At 55.8% G+C, this 13,892-nt stretch overlaps 1 protein-coding gene across 1 annotated transcript in view; it reads right to left on the bottom strand.

Moving 5' to 3' along the window:
• The window catches only part of KSR2 (kinase suppressor of ras 2), a 65,866-nt gene extending 52,788 nt beyond the window's left edge, over nucleotides 1–13,078 (bottom strand). The window contains exons 1-2 of the mRNA XM_051634277.1: nucleotides 13,048–13,078; nucleotides 11,426–11,921 (exon numbers count right to left, since the gene is read on the bottom strand). Coding sequence (XP_051490237.1) covers nucleotides 11,426–11,921; nucleotides 13,048–13,078 — 527 coding nt within the window. The remainder of the gene's footprint in view (nucleotides 1–11,425; nucleotides 11,922–13,047) is intronic.
• Nucleotides 13,079–13,892: the final 814 nt, after the last annotated feature.

Below are 13,892 nucleotides of genomic sequence, written 5' to 3'. Positions count from 1 at the left end.
AATGACCCTGCCCACTTGAACAGAAGAAAATTAAACCACCCTCTAATTAGTTAATTGTTTCCTCACACAGGAAAAGCTGCTGCTGCCTTTAGGGTGGGTGTAACAGCTCCTTTGGGTGCTGGGGCTCCTGAGGGACGTGGTGGACCAGGCAGTGCTGCTTTAACAGTTGGACTCGATGATCTCCAAGGTCTTTTCCAACCACAACGATTCCATCATTTTCTCCAGCCAGGTCCCCACAGCACAACCCTCCCAGTTTGGAACCCACGGGTGCCCACCAGCAGCCCCACACCCCATGCTGGTGCCCCCCTCCCTTAGGGGGGGGGACACCTAAGTTCCCCTGACCCCAACCCCCAAATCCTTACCCCAAAGGACACGGCAAGAAGAAGCCCCCCAGGGCTGCTCCAACCCCTCCATCACTACCTCTTGATCCCAACCCTGGGGCACAAGCAGGAGCTGAAGCCACGGGCAGGGCCCCAGTTCCCTGCCAGCTCAGCCCCAGCACTTGGCCCAAAGCCCTCCCTGCAACGCACTGATTAAGCCACTCATCTCCTTTTTTTTTTCCACCCATAAATCAGTTCCAGACCAAATCTTTACTGCCAGCATCGTTTCCTCGCCGAGCAGGGCTGGTGACAGCTCTCATTATTAGGAAGGATGAGTGATGGTGGACAGGGAGAAATTGTTCTCTCTCCCTGTTTCTTCAGGAAACAAACCAAACCAACAAACAAGCATGAATAAATACACCCAAAGCCCACCATCCAACCTGGTTGGATGCCTGTCTCACCACGGCCTTGACCCCTTTTTCCCTGTCCCAAAAGTGGGGGAGCAGGGACCAAAGCCTGGATAGGAGCTGGAGGTTGCAGAAGGAGCTGCAATCCCCACACCTGGAATGGTTTGGGTGGGTAGGGACCTTCAAGATCTAAAGACCACCCAGTCCCAACCCCCCTGTATGGGCAGGGACACCTCCCACTAGACCAGGTTGCTCCAAGCTCCATCCAACCTGGTCTTGAAAGGCTTCTAGGGAAGCACAGCTGGAGCAGGACGTGCCCCTGGGACCCACAGCACCCATGGGTGCTCAGGCAGGTATAGAACCAGGCTGTAGGGGACAAGGTTGTCCCCTTGCTGGATTCCCACTGGTTTAGCCCTGGACAGGAGGTGGTTATCCCAGCAGTGGGTAATCCCAGCAGGAAACCTCAGCTCCATCCTCTGGCAAAGGCAAGAAGGAGGAAGGTAGAAGCAGCAAATACTCCAGAAGCTGGAGGAGGAGAAGTCCTGCAAGCAGCAGAGGGCACGAAGAATGGGCTGCAAAGACATCCCAAGAGGAGACCCTCAAAATCTAGGAGAGACCTTAGGGTGACTGCAGAAAGCTCCTGCCACTCCCAGGGATGGCAGGAAAAGTCCCACCACAGGGACAAGGCCTCCTTGCCCACCAGATTGGGAGCAGATTCCCCAATCTGACCATCCCAACTAGTTCCCACCCACCCCACCTCTGGGAACCACAGCTCTCCTCACAGCTCCAGAGCAGATCCCCAGATCTAAACTCCCCAACTATTAATCTTCCCTGCTCCAGGACCTTCAGCTCCCCTCACAGCTCCAAAGCAGATCCCCAAATTCTGAACTCCCCAACTACTGATCACCCCCACTCCAGGAGCTTCAGCTCCCCTCACAGCTCCAGAGCAGACCCCCAAATCTGACCTCCCCAACTACTGATCACCCCCACTCCAGGGCCTTCAGCTCCCCTCACAGCTCCAGAGCAGACCCCCAAATCTGACCTCCCCAACTACTGATCACCCCCACTCCAGGACCTTCAGCTCCCCCCTCAGCCCTGTCCCCACTACCCGAAGCTGCAAACCTGGGTGGCCCCAGGGGCTCTGCAAACACCCACCCCCCTCACTGCAGGGACACTGGGGTCCCCCCCAGCGGGAGGGCTGGACCCTGCCCCACACAGCCCTCAGCCCCCCATATTTTTCCCCCGAGCTCACCAGTTTTCAGTCCTTCCCATCTTCTGAGCCCCATGAACCTGCGGAGCTTCCCCACCACCCCCTTTCGTGCTGCTCCCTCACCTCTCACCATCCCCTACCCCCAAAATTCCTCATTTTCACCCTCACCCTTCCATTCCACCACGGGGAGGGACTATCAAACACCCCCCCCCAAGCACGACAAGCCCCCCAAAACCAGAGATCCCAACAGGATCAGGGTTAATTCCCCCCCCCAGGCTGGATGCTCACGGAAAATCAGCGCCAGCGAAGAATAACGCCAACAATTAGGGACATCATTTCATGGTGGGATTTGCTAAATAGATGGTGATGGTTTGCAATGAAAATTAAAAAAAATATATAAAGAAAATAAAAAAAAAACCAGCCCAGTGAGTTTGAAGCTCTTCATGTAAATCCCTTTAGGTGTCAATCCAGCCTGAAAGGCTCATCCCCGCCTGCTCCGGGGAATCAGTCAAACGTTTCTCGCTGGCTCCAGAAAAAAAGACACCGAGAGGGTTTCAACAGGCAGTGAAAAACAGGAGCAGACACCCGGGACAAAGGGCCTGTCACTCCTTTCAGCACCAGCCAGGCTCGACATGCATCCCAGCCCAGCAAGGAATGGTGTGGGTGCTGTGGGGTTCCCAACGCAGAGAGGATGTGGGGAGCCGGGCTGGAGCTGGGATGGCCAAGGGTGATTCCCAGGCTGGAAGAGAGGGATCATCAAATGGTTTGGGTGGGAAGGGAGCTTCAAGATTATCTAGATCCAACCCCCCTGCATGGGCAGGGACACCTCCCACCAGCCCAGGTTGCTCCAAGCCCCATCCAACCTGCCCTTCAACACTGCCAGGGATGGGGCAGCCACAGCTTCCCTGGGCAACCTGGGCCAGGGTCTCACCAGCCTCACAGCCCAGAATTTCCTCCTAATATCCAGTATAAATCTCCCTCTTCCAGTTTCAATCCATTCCCCCTCACCCCATCCCTCCCTGCCCTTGTCCCAAGCCCCTCCCCAGCTTTCCTGGAGCCCCTTCAGGCACTGGAAGGTGCTCTGAGGTCTCCCTGGAGCCTTCTCCTCTCCAGGCTGAACACTGGGAAAGCGAGTGCTCACCAGTAGATGCTGGGGTATGAGAACAGACACAGGGGGCACTTGCATGACTGAGGGAGGAGATACAGCCACCATGGGGCTGTCACCCCCCAGGGCTCCTGGCTCTGCCCAGGGCTACAGCTGATCCACAGCCATCCCAAAGAGCATCCCACAAAGGGGACACACCAACCTGTCCCCTGCACCCAGTGTCATTCACTTCTCCATGCCCATTTCTTAAACAAAAGAGAGAAATTTCTGCTAGTGGGAGGGAGGTGAGAGCCTGGCCCAGGTTGCCCAGGGAAGCTGTGGCTGCCCCATCCCTGGCAGTGTTGAAGGGCAGGTTGGATGGGGCTTGGAGCAGCCTGGGCTGGTGGGAGGTGTCCCTGCCCATGCAGGGGGTTGGATCTAGGTGGTCTTTAGGGTCCCTTCCAAGCCAAACGTGCTTAATTGCACGATAGTCTGAATTAAAACAGAGGAAGAAGAAGGGAAAGTGCTTCCCCCTCCCCCTGGCAGCCCACAAGTCTCTGCCCTTCCACTCCAGGCCTGCAGCACCCACATGCAAGGCCAAAAAAAAAAAACCAGAGGAGGACAAGCCAAAAATTGACTCTTTCATTTTTGTCAAGCAAGAATTGCTGCCAGTTCTGCTCCTTTCCTGCTGGGAAACTCAACTCCTCTCCAACCATTCCCAAAAATCCACAGCAATCCCAGTGACTTCCCCACCCAAGCAGCACAAGCACCCCCAAGGCAATGGGTTTGAGGGGGCTGGAGCAAAACCACCATGGTTGGAGCCAGAAAAGGTGGCACCAGGTCACCTTTCATGAGTGAGGATCAAGGTGGTGTCCCCACCTGGTGCCACCACGTGTCCCTCCCTGTGTGGTGAGGATGGCACTGGCTGCAAGAGCCTCTTCAGGGTTCAAGAGGAAGGATTCAGGGTTCAAGGGGAAGGCTTCAGGGTTCAAGGAGAAGGTTTCAGGGCTCAAGGAGGAGGTTTCAGGGCTCAAGGAGGAGGTTTCAGGGCTCAAGGAGGAGGTTTCAGGGCTCAAGGAGGAGGTTTCAGGGGTCAAGAAGAAGGTTTCAGGGGTCAAGGAGAAGGTTTCAGGGCTCAAGGAGAAGGTTTCAGGGCTCAAGGAGAAGGTTTCAGGGGTCAAGAAGAAGGTTTCAGGGTTCAAGGAGAAGGTTTCAGGGTTCAAGGAGAAGGTTTCAGGGTTCAAGGGGAAGGATTCAGGGTTCAAGGGGAAGGTTTCAGGGTTCAAGGAGAAGGTTTCAGGGCTCAAGAAGAAGGTTTCAGGGCTCAAGGAGAAGGTTTCAGGGCTCAAGGGGAAGGTTTCAGGGCTCAAGGGGAAGGTTTCAGGGCTCAAGGGGAAGGTTTCAGGGTTCAAGGAGGAGGTTTCAGGGCTCAAGGGGAAGGTTTCAGGGCTCAAGGAGAAGGTTTCAGGGCTCAAGGAGGAGGTTTCAGGGCTCAAGGAGGTTTCAGGGTTCAAGGGGAAGGTTTCAGGGTCCAAGGGGAAGGTTTCAAGGTCCAAGGGGAAGGTTTCAGAGCTTAAGGAGAAGGTTTCAGGGCTCAAGGAGAAGGTTTCAGGGCTCAAGGAGAAGGTTTCAGGGCTCAAGGAGAAGGTTTCAGGGCTCAAGGAGAAGGTTTCAGGGCTCAAGGGGAAGGTTTCAGGGCTCAAGGGGAAGGTTTCAGGGTTCAAGGGGAAGGTTTCAGGGTTCAAGGAGAAGGTTTCAGGGTTCAAGGAGAAGGTTTCAGGGCTCAAGAAGAAGGTTTCAGGGCTCAAGGGGAAGGTTTCAGGGTTCAAGGGGAAGGTTTCAGGGCTCAAGGGGAAGGTTTCAGGGTTCAAGGAGAAGGTTTCAGGGTTCAAGGGGAAGGATTCAGGGTTCAAGGTGAAGGTTTCAGGGTTCAAGGAGAAGGTTTCAGGGCTCAAGAAGAAGGTTTCAGGGCTCAAGGAGAAGGTTTCAGGGTTCAAGGAGAAGGTTTCAGGGCTCAAGAAGAAGGTTTCAGGGCTCAAGGGGAAGGTTTCAGGGCTCAAGGAGGAGGTTTCAGGGTTCAAGGAGAAGGTTTCAGGGTTCAAGGGGAAGGATTCAGGGTTCAAGGGGAAGGATTCAGGGTTCAAGGTGAAGGTTTCAGGGTTCAAGGAGAAGGTTTCAGGGCTCAAGAAGAAGGTTTCAGGGCTCAAGGAGAAGGTTTCAGGGCTCAAGGAGAAGGTTTCAGGGCTCAAGAAGAAGGTTTCAGGGCTCAAGGGGAAGGTTTCAGGGCTCAAGGGGAAGGTTTCAGGGTTCAAGGAGGAGGTTTCAGGGCTCAAGGGGAAGGTTTCAGGGTTCAAGGGGAAGGTTTCAGGGTTCAAGAAGAAGGTTTCAGGGCTCAAGGAGGAGGTTTCAGGGCTCAGCTGAAGCCAGGGAACCATCTGAACCTGCCTGAAGAGACGCAATTCCTTCATTATCCACCCGGATCTCAACAAGCTCCGCTCAACACCAGCTTGATATTAAAAGAAAATACAGACTATCCACCAGACCTTACATTTATCCTCCTCGTTACTGTAAGAGGCAACAAACCCCCCCCCTCCTCCAGCCAGAGGAAAAGCAGGTTCTTCATATCAAAGCCTCGACAGTTAAATATTTATCCAAGTGCCCGACGCCGCTTCCCGGGATGTCGGAATTTTACTGGATTTTAAGTCTTACTGATCTATTATTCTCTTTTCACAGCATAAAGGGGAAGGTGTGGTTTTTTTTTTCCCTCACGGCTGCAAATTAAAAAGCTGGGAAGTTCTTTGATGGGAGCTGGAGCCAAAGAGTTTGGGAGGGGGGTTTGATTCTCCCCCTCCTTCTCCCGGGACCCGTTGCGGGAGCACCGGGAACGACGTCGGGAGCAGACGGAGGCTGCTGGGGTGGAAGAAGCTGGAGGAGGTAATTACCAGGATCCTGGAGCGGGTCCTGTTTCTCATTAAAGCCCTTCTGCTTCCTTCATTTCCATCCTGAGGTTTCCTTGAGGGACACACAAGGGAGGTGGGGGGTGAGCAGCACCCGCTGGGGCCAAGCGAAGATCAGGAGGTTGAGGCTCCTCTTGCTGGACCACACGGGTGCAGCCCCGGGGTGAGCCTGGTTTGCACCCCAAGGGGGTTCTCCATCCTTGACCACAAAACCTCAGGCAGGTGGGCCAGCTCTAGGCCTTTTTTACCCCTCACCAAACCATAGTTTCGAGTTGGAAGGAACATTTAAAGGTCACCTAGAATCATAGAATGGTTTGAGTTGGAGGAGACCTTAAAGGCCACCCAGCTCCACCCCCCCTGCGTGGGCAGGGACCCCTCCCACTAGATCAGGTTGCTCCAAGCCCCATCCAACCTGCCCTTCAAAGTTTCCATCTATATCCTCTCTGGGTAGCTCCAGGGAGACCTTAGAGCAGCTTCCAGTGCCTGAAGGGGCTCCAGGAAAGCTGGGGAGGGGCTTGGGACAAGGGCAGGGAGGGATGGGATGAGGGGGAAGGGATTGAAACTGGAAGAGGGAGATTGAGGTTCGACATGAGGAGGAAATTCTTTGCTGTGAGGGTGGGGAGAGCCTGGCCCAGGTTGCCCAGGGAAGCTGTGGCTGCCCCATCCCTGGCAGTGTTGAAGGGCAGGTTGGATGGGGCTTGGAGCAACCTGGGCTGGTGGGAGGTGTCCCTGCCCGTGCAGGGGGGTTGGGACTGGGTGGTCTTCAACGTCCCTCCCCACCCAAACCAGTCTGGGATTCTAAGTCCTCCTATCATGACCAACAGTGGTCAAACCAGCTACGGGTCACCACCCTAGGACGTTGCCCACAACCCCTGCCCTCCCCGTGCCCTCCTGCCCCCCACACACACCGTGGGGGCAGGGCAGCAGGCAGCAGTGCCAGCAGCAGAAGACCCCTGCCAGCTCTCCTCCCCGAGGGGTCCACCCTGCTCTGAATTCACCACCACACTCTCTGGTTTCCAAGTGGCCAGAGGAGCCTCAACGTCTCATCAGAGAACCTGGTACAAAGTTTCTCCTCCGAGCACGTCACGGCTCCTGCTCCTCTTGATGGAGCAGCACAGCAGTAATTAACATTAATGACACACCTAAGGAGAGGCACAGCCCAGAGCAGCGGGTAATTGCAGCCAAGAGCCAGTTGGTGAGGGAACCTACCCATCACTGTCAAGGCATGGTGTGCACACCATCCTTTGAGAGACCTGGAGAGCAGCCAGGACCTGTGCAAAACTCCACAGCCCCAGGAAAGGCTCCAAGATGGATCAGAAAGATGATTTGGGAACACAGGGGGAGGTGACTCTAGCTTGGCTCTCCAAATTCCACCTCCCCCCTCCAGGCTCTTCCCTGTTCCACAGGTACCAGGTGGGTCTCTACGTTTTCGGACACAGCCCAGGGGTGGAGAAGACAAGGCTGAAGATGCTGCAGATGGATTGTTTGCACAGGTTGGTAGCTTCCTGCTGCAGTCACCTGCTCTGCAAACATCCATCTCCTTGCTCAGGCCCAAGGCCAAGAGCACACCTGCCTTCCCAAGACTGAGAAGCTCCAGGAACACCAGGCACAGGAGATCTCCTGGTGCCGCTCGATCAGATCCAGCCCATGCAGAACATCCATTCATTGATCCACCTGGTAGAAACATTGATTGGGATGGGTACGAGGGGAAACATCATCATTAGAAAGGTTGCACAGCAGAGGAAGAAATGACCCATCACTTGGTAGCATTTAAGCCCAAGACAGATGATTAACTGAGGGACAGTCAGACCACAGGCTGCTTGGTGTGGTGGGGACACAGGAGAAGACCTCTGGTCCTCGGCTTCTGCGAGTCTGAGACTCAGGCTTTCACCTCTCTGCCCTAAGTAGGATTCTACAGAAGACTTGGCCAAGTGCCACTGGAGACACCCTGTTCCCAGGGCTTTCTCTGTTACGTGGGATGGAGAAAATCCAAGCCCACAACGGAGCAAGTGTGAGGTTGGAGTGAGTTCCAGAGATGGAGATAACACCAGGGACAAGGAAGAGAAGCAAATGGGCACGTGCCCTATCACCAGATCAGGTGTGACCTTCACGACTGACTTCATCCATCCAGGATATCCTCATCCTGAGCTTGAAAACCAGCCCCAAGCCCCAACCTCAGCGTCAAAGCTGAAGGCAAGGCAGGTGACCACCACAAGGCTTTGGGCAAAAGCCTTTTCCACCAGAACACTCGACCCCACCTGCATCCAGACCTTCAACATGATTGCAACCATACAGGGTAAGGGGACTCTGCTGAAAATTTCCCCAAAATCAAGCTGTCTTGAGCTGGAAGAACCTCTTCCCAGCCCAAACTTGACCTAGGTACATCACAAGAACCATGTGTCCTCTCCAGCAGCTGCTCCCCATTTAGCCCTCAGGGGAGTTCAGGGTCTCCCCAGCTCAGCTCTGTCAGGTCACTCTCATTCACCACCCACACCCTCTGACCCTCCCTCCTCAGAAAAGGCCACCAAGTTCATTCATTTGGCAAAAAGAAGCCACAAACGGGAGAGGATTTGACCCATCTCCATGGGTCTAAGGATGAAGATCACCCACCGCTTTGGGGCAGGACATCCCAGGGCAGATCTTGCTCCAGAGAGTTCTTCTCCATGTTCCCTTCCAAGAATTAACCCACCCTTGAGCTCACTCTTAACTACCCTCACTTTTCTTCTCCCAACTGATGCATTTTTAAGATGTTCCACCAAGTGTTTGTTGGTTTTCTCCTCCAATCTCCTCCACCCCCCCCTCGACTTCTCGCTGATGAATAATCATTAACTATCCATGAAGGATTTCAATGGCCCATGGAATTCATGAGGTATTAAATGAGCATTATATTATCAACCCCTCTCAATGTTGTGTTTCCTTTTCGAGCCCATTCAGGAGATGTTTATGGATTGGGGATTTATGGAAGCCAAGGGATCTTTTTAGGAGTAATGTTCCATACCCCAGAGTTACAGTCAACAGCTGGAGGCTCCATGCTGGAAAATCAGAGGCTGGAAGCTCATAAAAATTAACCCCTGCTTCAGGAGGTGTTGGTTGTCCAAAAAAAAAACCCTGATGGATTAAACCCTAAAAATAAGCTCTGGAACCCAAAAAGTCAAAAACAACTTCTGAGCTGTCATCAAGGGTCAAGTGGTAGGTGGTGGCCTTGCTCCAGAGAGGACCTGGTCAGTGCTGCTGCTCATCCAGATGTGTGGGGCAACCCCAGAACCTTCTGTCCATCCCTACTGGTCACAGCTCCTGGGGGGGGGAGAGCCCAGCCCAGGGTCCTGCATCCCTGGCTCCCCAGAGACAACTTCATCCTGAGATGGGCCGTGATGGGCAAGAAGGTCAATCAGCCTGAGGGACACCCAGCATCCTTCCTGGGAAGGTTTGGGATGGGTCCCACCAGAGAGTGCTCTGCAAAGAGGCAGAAGAGGGGGTAAATCTAGACCCAAAACGGCCCCAGGAGATCCCACCCAGCACTCATGATTCCCAAACTCTCAACTCTCCAGGTCTAGCACCTCTTTCCATGCTGGGACATGAGAGAGGGAACAGAAAACCAAGAGCCCACCAGCTCAGCTGAAACCAGAAGAGGTTGGTCAGAGGAATCTTAGGATCATTTTAGAGGGGTGAGCTCCGTTTTGTGTTGGAGGTCAGGAGAAAAAAGCCCTCCCTGCAGAGAGCACAGAGGACTGGGACACTGCAGAAGTGACCAAACCAACCCACCCTACAACCCACGTGCCTTGGACGTGGTCATCAAAGAAGAATCAGCTGATAAAAGCCCCCAAAAGCCACTTCTTCTCTGTGCCAAAGCCTCAACCACCACATCCAGGCTGATAAACAGCCAAAAAAACTGCTTGGAAAACAGGGGAAGAAAGAAGCTGCCTCTTTAATGGACTAATTACCATCCCAGTGCACTAATGGGATTAGCAAACAGGATTTAGTGGTTGCCTCCTAAAAAACCATTAAAGGGCCATTAGAGAAAATGAAGCTCCCCAGTTTGGGAGTCTGGGTCCTTCTCTGTGGCCACCATGAGCCCCTGGCAGGACCAGAGCACAGGGCAGCCCCGGGAACATCTCCCCCTTCCTCTCTTCATTCTCTGTCCATGAATTCAAGTTCCACCTCCAGAGGTGGCCCAGCAGCACCAGGAAGAGGAGCAGCAGAGATGTTGAGCAACCTGAGCGTGGTCAGGCAGAGAAGGAAGCAAATGGTGGAAAGTGTGAGCATGAAAACCCTGCTCACCATTTCATCATCATCATCAAAGAGTTTAGGTTGGAAGGGACCTTGAAGATCCATCTCCTTCCAACCCCCCCTGCCTGAGCAGCACAACTGCTCCAGGGACAGGCAGGAAGGTCTGTGCCACCCTGGGCTGTCCCCACATCCCTCAAGACCCCCTGCTAGGGTTGCTGGCTCCCCCACCCCAAGACCCCCACATTCGAGGACAACCAGCACAGTCTGTCCTGGAGCTCCTGTCTTGGGAGGTCAGCAGGAACCACCCGTGCTCCGACCTGCCTCATCCTGGGGGAGAGGAGACAAAGCCCCCCCAGTCACCACCGGTCCCCTCTGCCACCCCACCCCAAGGCAGCAGATGGGCTTCCCGAGCCCGGGCCAGAGGGAGATGGAGAAGGAGCGGGTGGGAGCCGAGGAGACCTTTCCCTGCACAGCAGCAGCCTCTGCTGGCACCGGGGCTGCAGAGCAAGGGCAGCAGGATGGAGCTGCCATGCTCAGCTGGCATGGCCAGGTTGCTCAGACACCAGCCGGGGTGGAAGAGGAGCCAGGGAGGTCCCCAAAGAGATCTAAAACCACCAGGCTTTATAAATCCATATTGCAGCTGGGAAGATTATATAAAATCCCAGAACCCCAGGCTGGTTTGGGTTGGAAGGGACCTTCAAGAGCATCTGATCCAACCCCCCTGCGTGGGCAGGGACACCTCCCACCAGCCCAGGTTGCTCCAAGCCCCATCCAACCTGCCCTTGGACACTGCCAGGGATGGGGCAGCCACAGCCTCTGTGACTCTTCCCATCCTTCCTTCCATCCATCCTTCCTCTCCCTTCCCATCCCTCTCGCAGCCGGGTCCTCCATCCCCAAAATCCCGCCGTCCCACCTCCCGGTGCAACACTCTGGCACCCGGTGGCTTTGCCCAGCCCTGCCCCTGGAACCCCCCCCCACGCTCCCCACCCACCCCCCAATCCTCCCAACACGAGCAACCGGGAGAGCAAAGCCAACATGGTCCTTGCAGCCTCCCCACCACCTGCTGGAGCTACCAAGAGCTTCCCGACCTCGAAAACTCCACACCACCAGCAAGCCAGGCCAACCACCCATTTCGAGAAGACCCCGAGCTCGGAAGTTTGAGGGAACAAGACCCTTTTCCAAAGGCATGAGGGGGGGGGGATTCATCCCGGGACACTCACTTGGGGGTGTGCGCCTCGTCCACGCGATGCCCCAGCTGGAACTCGTGGGATTTGCTGCGGTGCAGGGCGGTGAAGCCAGGCAGGAGGTGGATCAGCTTCCTCGAGGAAGGAGGAGGGGTCCCGGGGGGCTTGAGTTTGTTCCTGCGCCTCAGAGGAGGGGTCCCCGGGGGGGTCCCGGCGGCCACGATGTTGGGGGCGCGGGGCGGGGGGTGGCGTTGGCGCGGGGAGGGCGGCAGGGAGCGGTGACCCGGCTCCACGGGTGGGCACAAGCCCGGGGGTCCTTCCACGGTCAAACGGTCCACGTGGGTGTAGAGGGGCGGGCGAGGGGAGCTGGGAGGGCAGTGGTGCTGCCCGCACTTGGGGGGCACCTTGGGGCTCTGCGAGAGGTGAGTTCTGCCCCGCTGTCCCGGCTCGGGTTGGCATCCGGGGCTGTTCTCCTTCCCGGGTTCCGTGGTGGGCCACTGGATGGTCCAGTCCTGCTTGGAGAGGCTGCCACCTGTGACAAGAGCACACAGACAGGGCCGGGTGTCACCCTGGCTACCCTGGCCACCCCACCCGAAACACCAGCAAGAAGCTGCTTCTTATCTGCAAAGCCCAGGCGGTTGTTCTGGTTTGGTGGGTTTTTTCTGGTCACAGGGGAAGGGCCCCAGGGGGGGCTCTGGGGAGAAGTTGAGAAGCTGCCCCTGCTCCAAACCAGCCAAGGAGCCATCAGAGGGACAAGAGATGAACCTCTGCCATGAACGTAGGAAAGGGCTGAGAGAAGAGCTGAGCAGAGCAGCAGTTACAGAGAAAGAAGAGCTGAGCTGGAGAGGCAGAGGGTGCTGGTGGTTGGTGAGGAAGGAGGGGCAGAAGGTGCCCAAGCAGCAGTTTCCCTGCAGCCCATGGCGAGATGGCAGCTGTGCCCCTGCACTCCTGGAGGAACCTGGTGGGACATTCCCCGGGGGTGCCAGGAGGGGGGAACTTGGCCAGTGGGCTTGGGTTTTGTGGCCAGTGGACTCGGATTTGCTGCCCATGGCCTGGGCTGGTGCAGCTGTGGAAGCCCCCGGGCAGGGGAGGTGCCTGTTCCCGAAGCCCCCGTGACTGGAGCAGCCCCAGTGGGAAGGACTCATGGAGCAGAGGTTGGTGGAGGACTCTGCCATGGGAGGGACCCCGTGGGGAAGCAGGGCAGGCTGTGAGGAATCCTCCTTCCTGAGGAGGAAGGAGCAGCAGGACCCACCAGCCTGTGACCTGACTCTAAACCCCATCCCCCTGTGCCTGGGGGGAAGGAGGGAGAGAAATGGGGAACAAAGGGATTCAAGTATAATTTTTCCCCCAAGTTGAGTCTGTTTTGCCCGGGACCTTCATCAGTGAAGAACCCTCCTTGTCCTTTGTCTCAACCCAGGAGCTTTGTCCTCCTCAACCCAGGGTGTGTGTGAGGGGGGAGTTGGGTGAGCGGCCACGGGGCTGGGTCTTTGTTGTCCTGTTGGGCCCAAAACCACGACACAAGTGCTGCAAGAACCTAAAAGGGGCTTGGGGAAGGGCCCCCCCCAAAAAAAGGGGCTTGGGGAAGGGCCCCCCCCAAAAAAAGGGGCTTCGGGAAGGGCCCCCCCCCAAAAAATGGGGCTTTGCCCACATTTCCACACCTGCTGAGCCCCCCCGTGTGTCCCCCACCATCCCCCACCATCCCAGCACCCCCAAAACATGGCACGTGGGTGGAACACCCCTCACCTGATGTCCCCACCTCACCCCAGCAACCACCCCCAGTGCCACCCAGTTGTGTGTTACTGGGACAGTAATTAAGCAAGGCTCCTCTCCCCTCCTAATGAATCATCTCCAGGGGGAGCAAAGGGCTGTCGGCAGCAACTTCAAAGCCCCAAAGCCATGGACCCAATTCCAGGCCCCTTTTCCAACTCCTTTTGATCATCTCCACAGAGAAACCCAAGAGAAACCCAGCATCTGGTTCACAACCAACCTTCCCCATCCCCTCTCAACCATTAATTGCCTCTTCTCTCCCCAGCTCTTTCCAGGGGAACGTTTTATTTCAGGCTCCAGAAGAAAAGTTCAAGGAGGAAAGGAAACTTTAGGACTGGATTGGGAAAAATATAATCATTATATAGAAAAACTCTGGAGGGGGGGAATGGGGAGTTTTCTGACTCGTTCTGCTAAAGCAGAAAATCAAAATCCCACCTAAAACAAGTCCTACCCAGCTGCTTCTGGAGCTGCTTCTCCAAGAAAAGCCCTTCGACCTTGCCAGAGGCTCACAAAAAGGGGCTGCAATTCCTCATGTTTTCGTTCATTAAGGACAAAAATCTGCTGTAGGGAAAAGGCTCTGCCTGGATGGAGCTGCTGGGCTGCTGCTGCAGTGTCTCTGAAGCCACCTCAGGCAGGTCCAAGCCCAAGTGGGGACGTGGCAGGTGAGAGGTTGGGGTGTGTCACCCCCGCAGCTCTGCGTGGGGATGTGTCACCCCCAGCAAGGCCACCCTGCCCT

This window comes from Apus apus, chromosome 16 (genome assembly GCF_020740795.1).
Source record: "Apus apus isolate bApuApu2 chromosome 16, bApuApu2.pri.cur, whole genome shotgun sequence".
Taxonomy (NCBI): domain Eukaryota; kingdom Metazoa; phylum Chordata; class Aves; order Apodiformes; family Apodidae; genus Apus; species Apus apus.
Note: the sequence above shows the minus strand (reverse complement) of the source record. Positions and strands in the feature narration are given on the sequence as shown.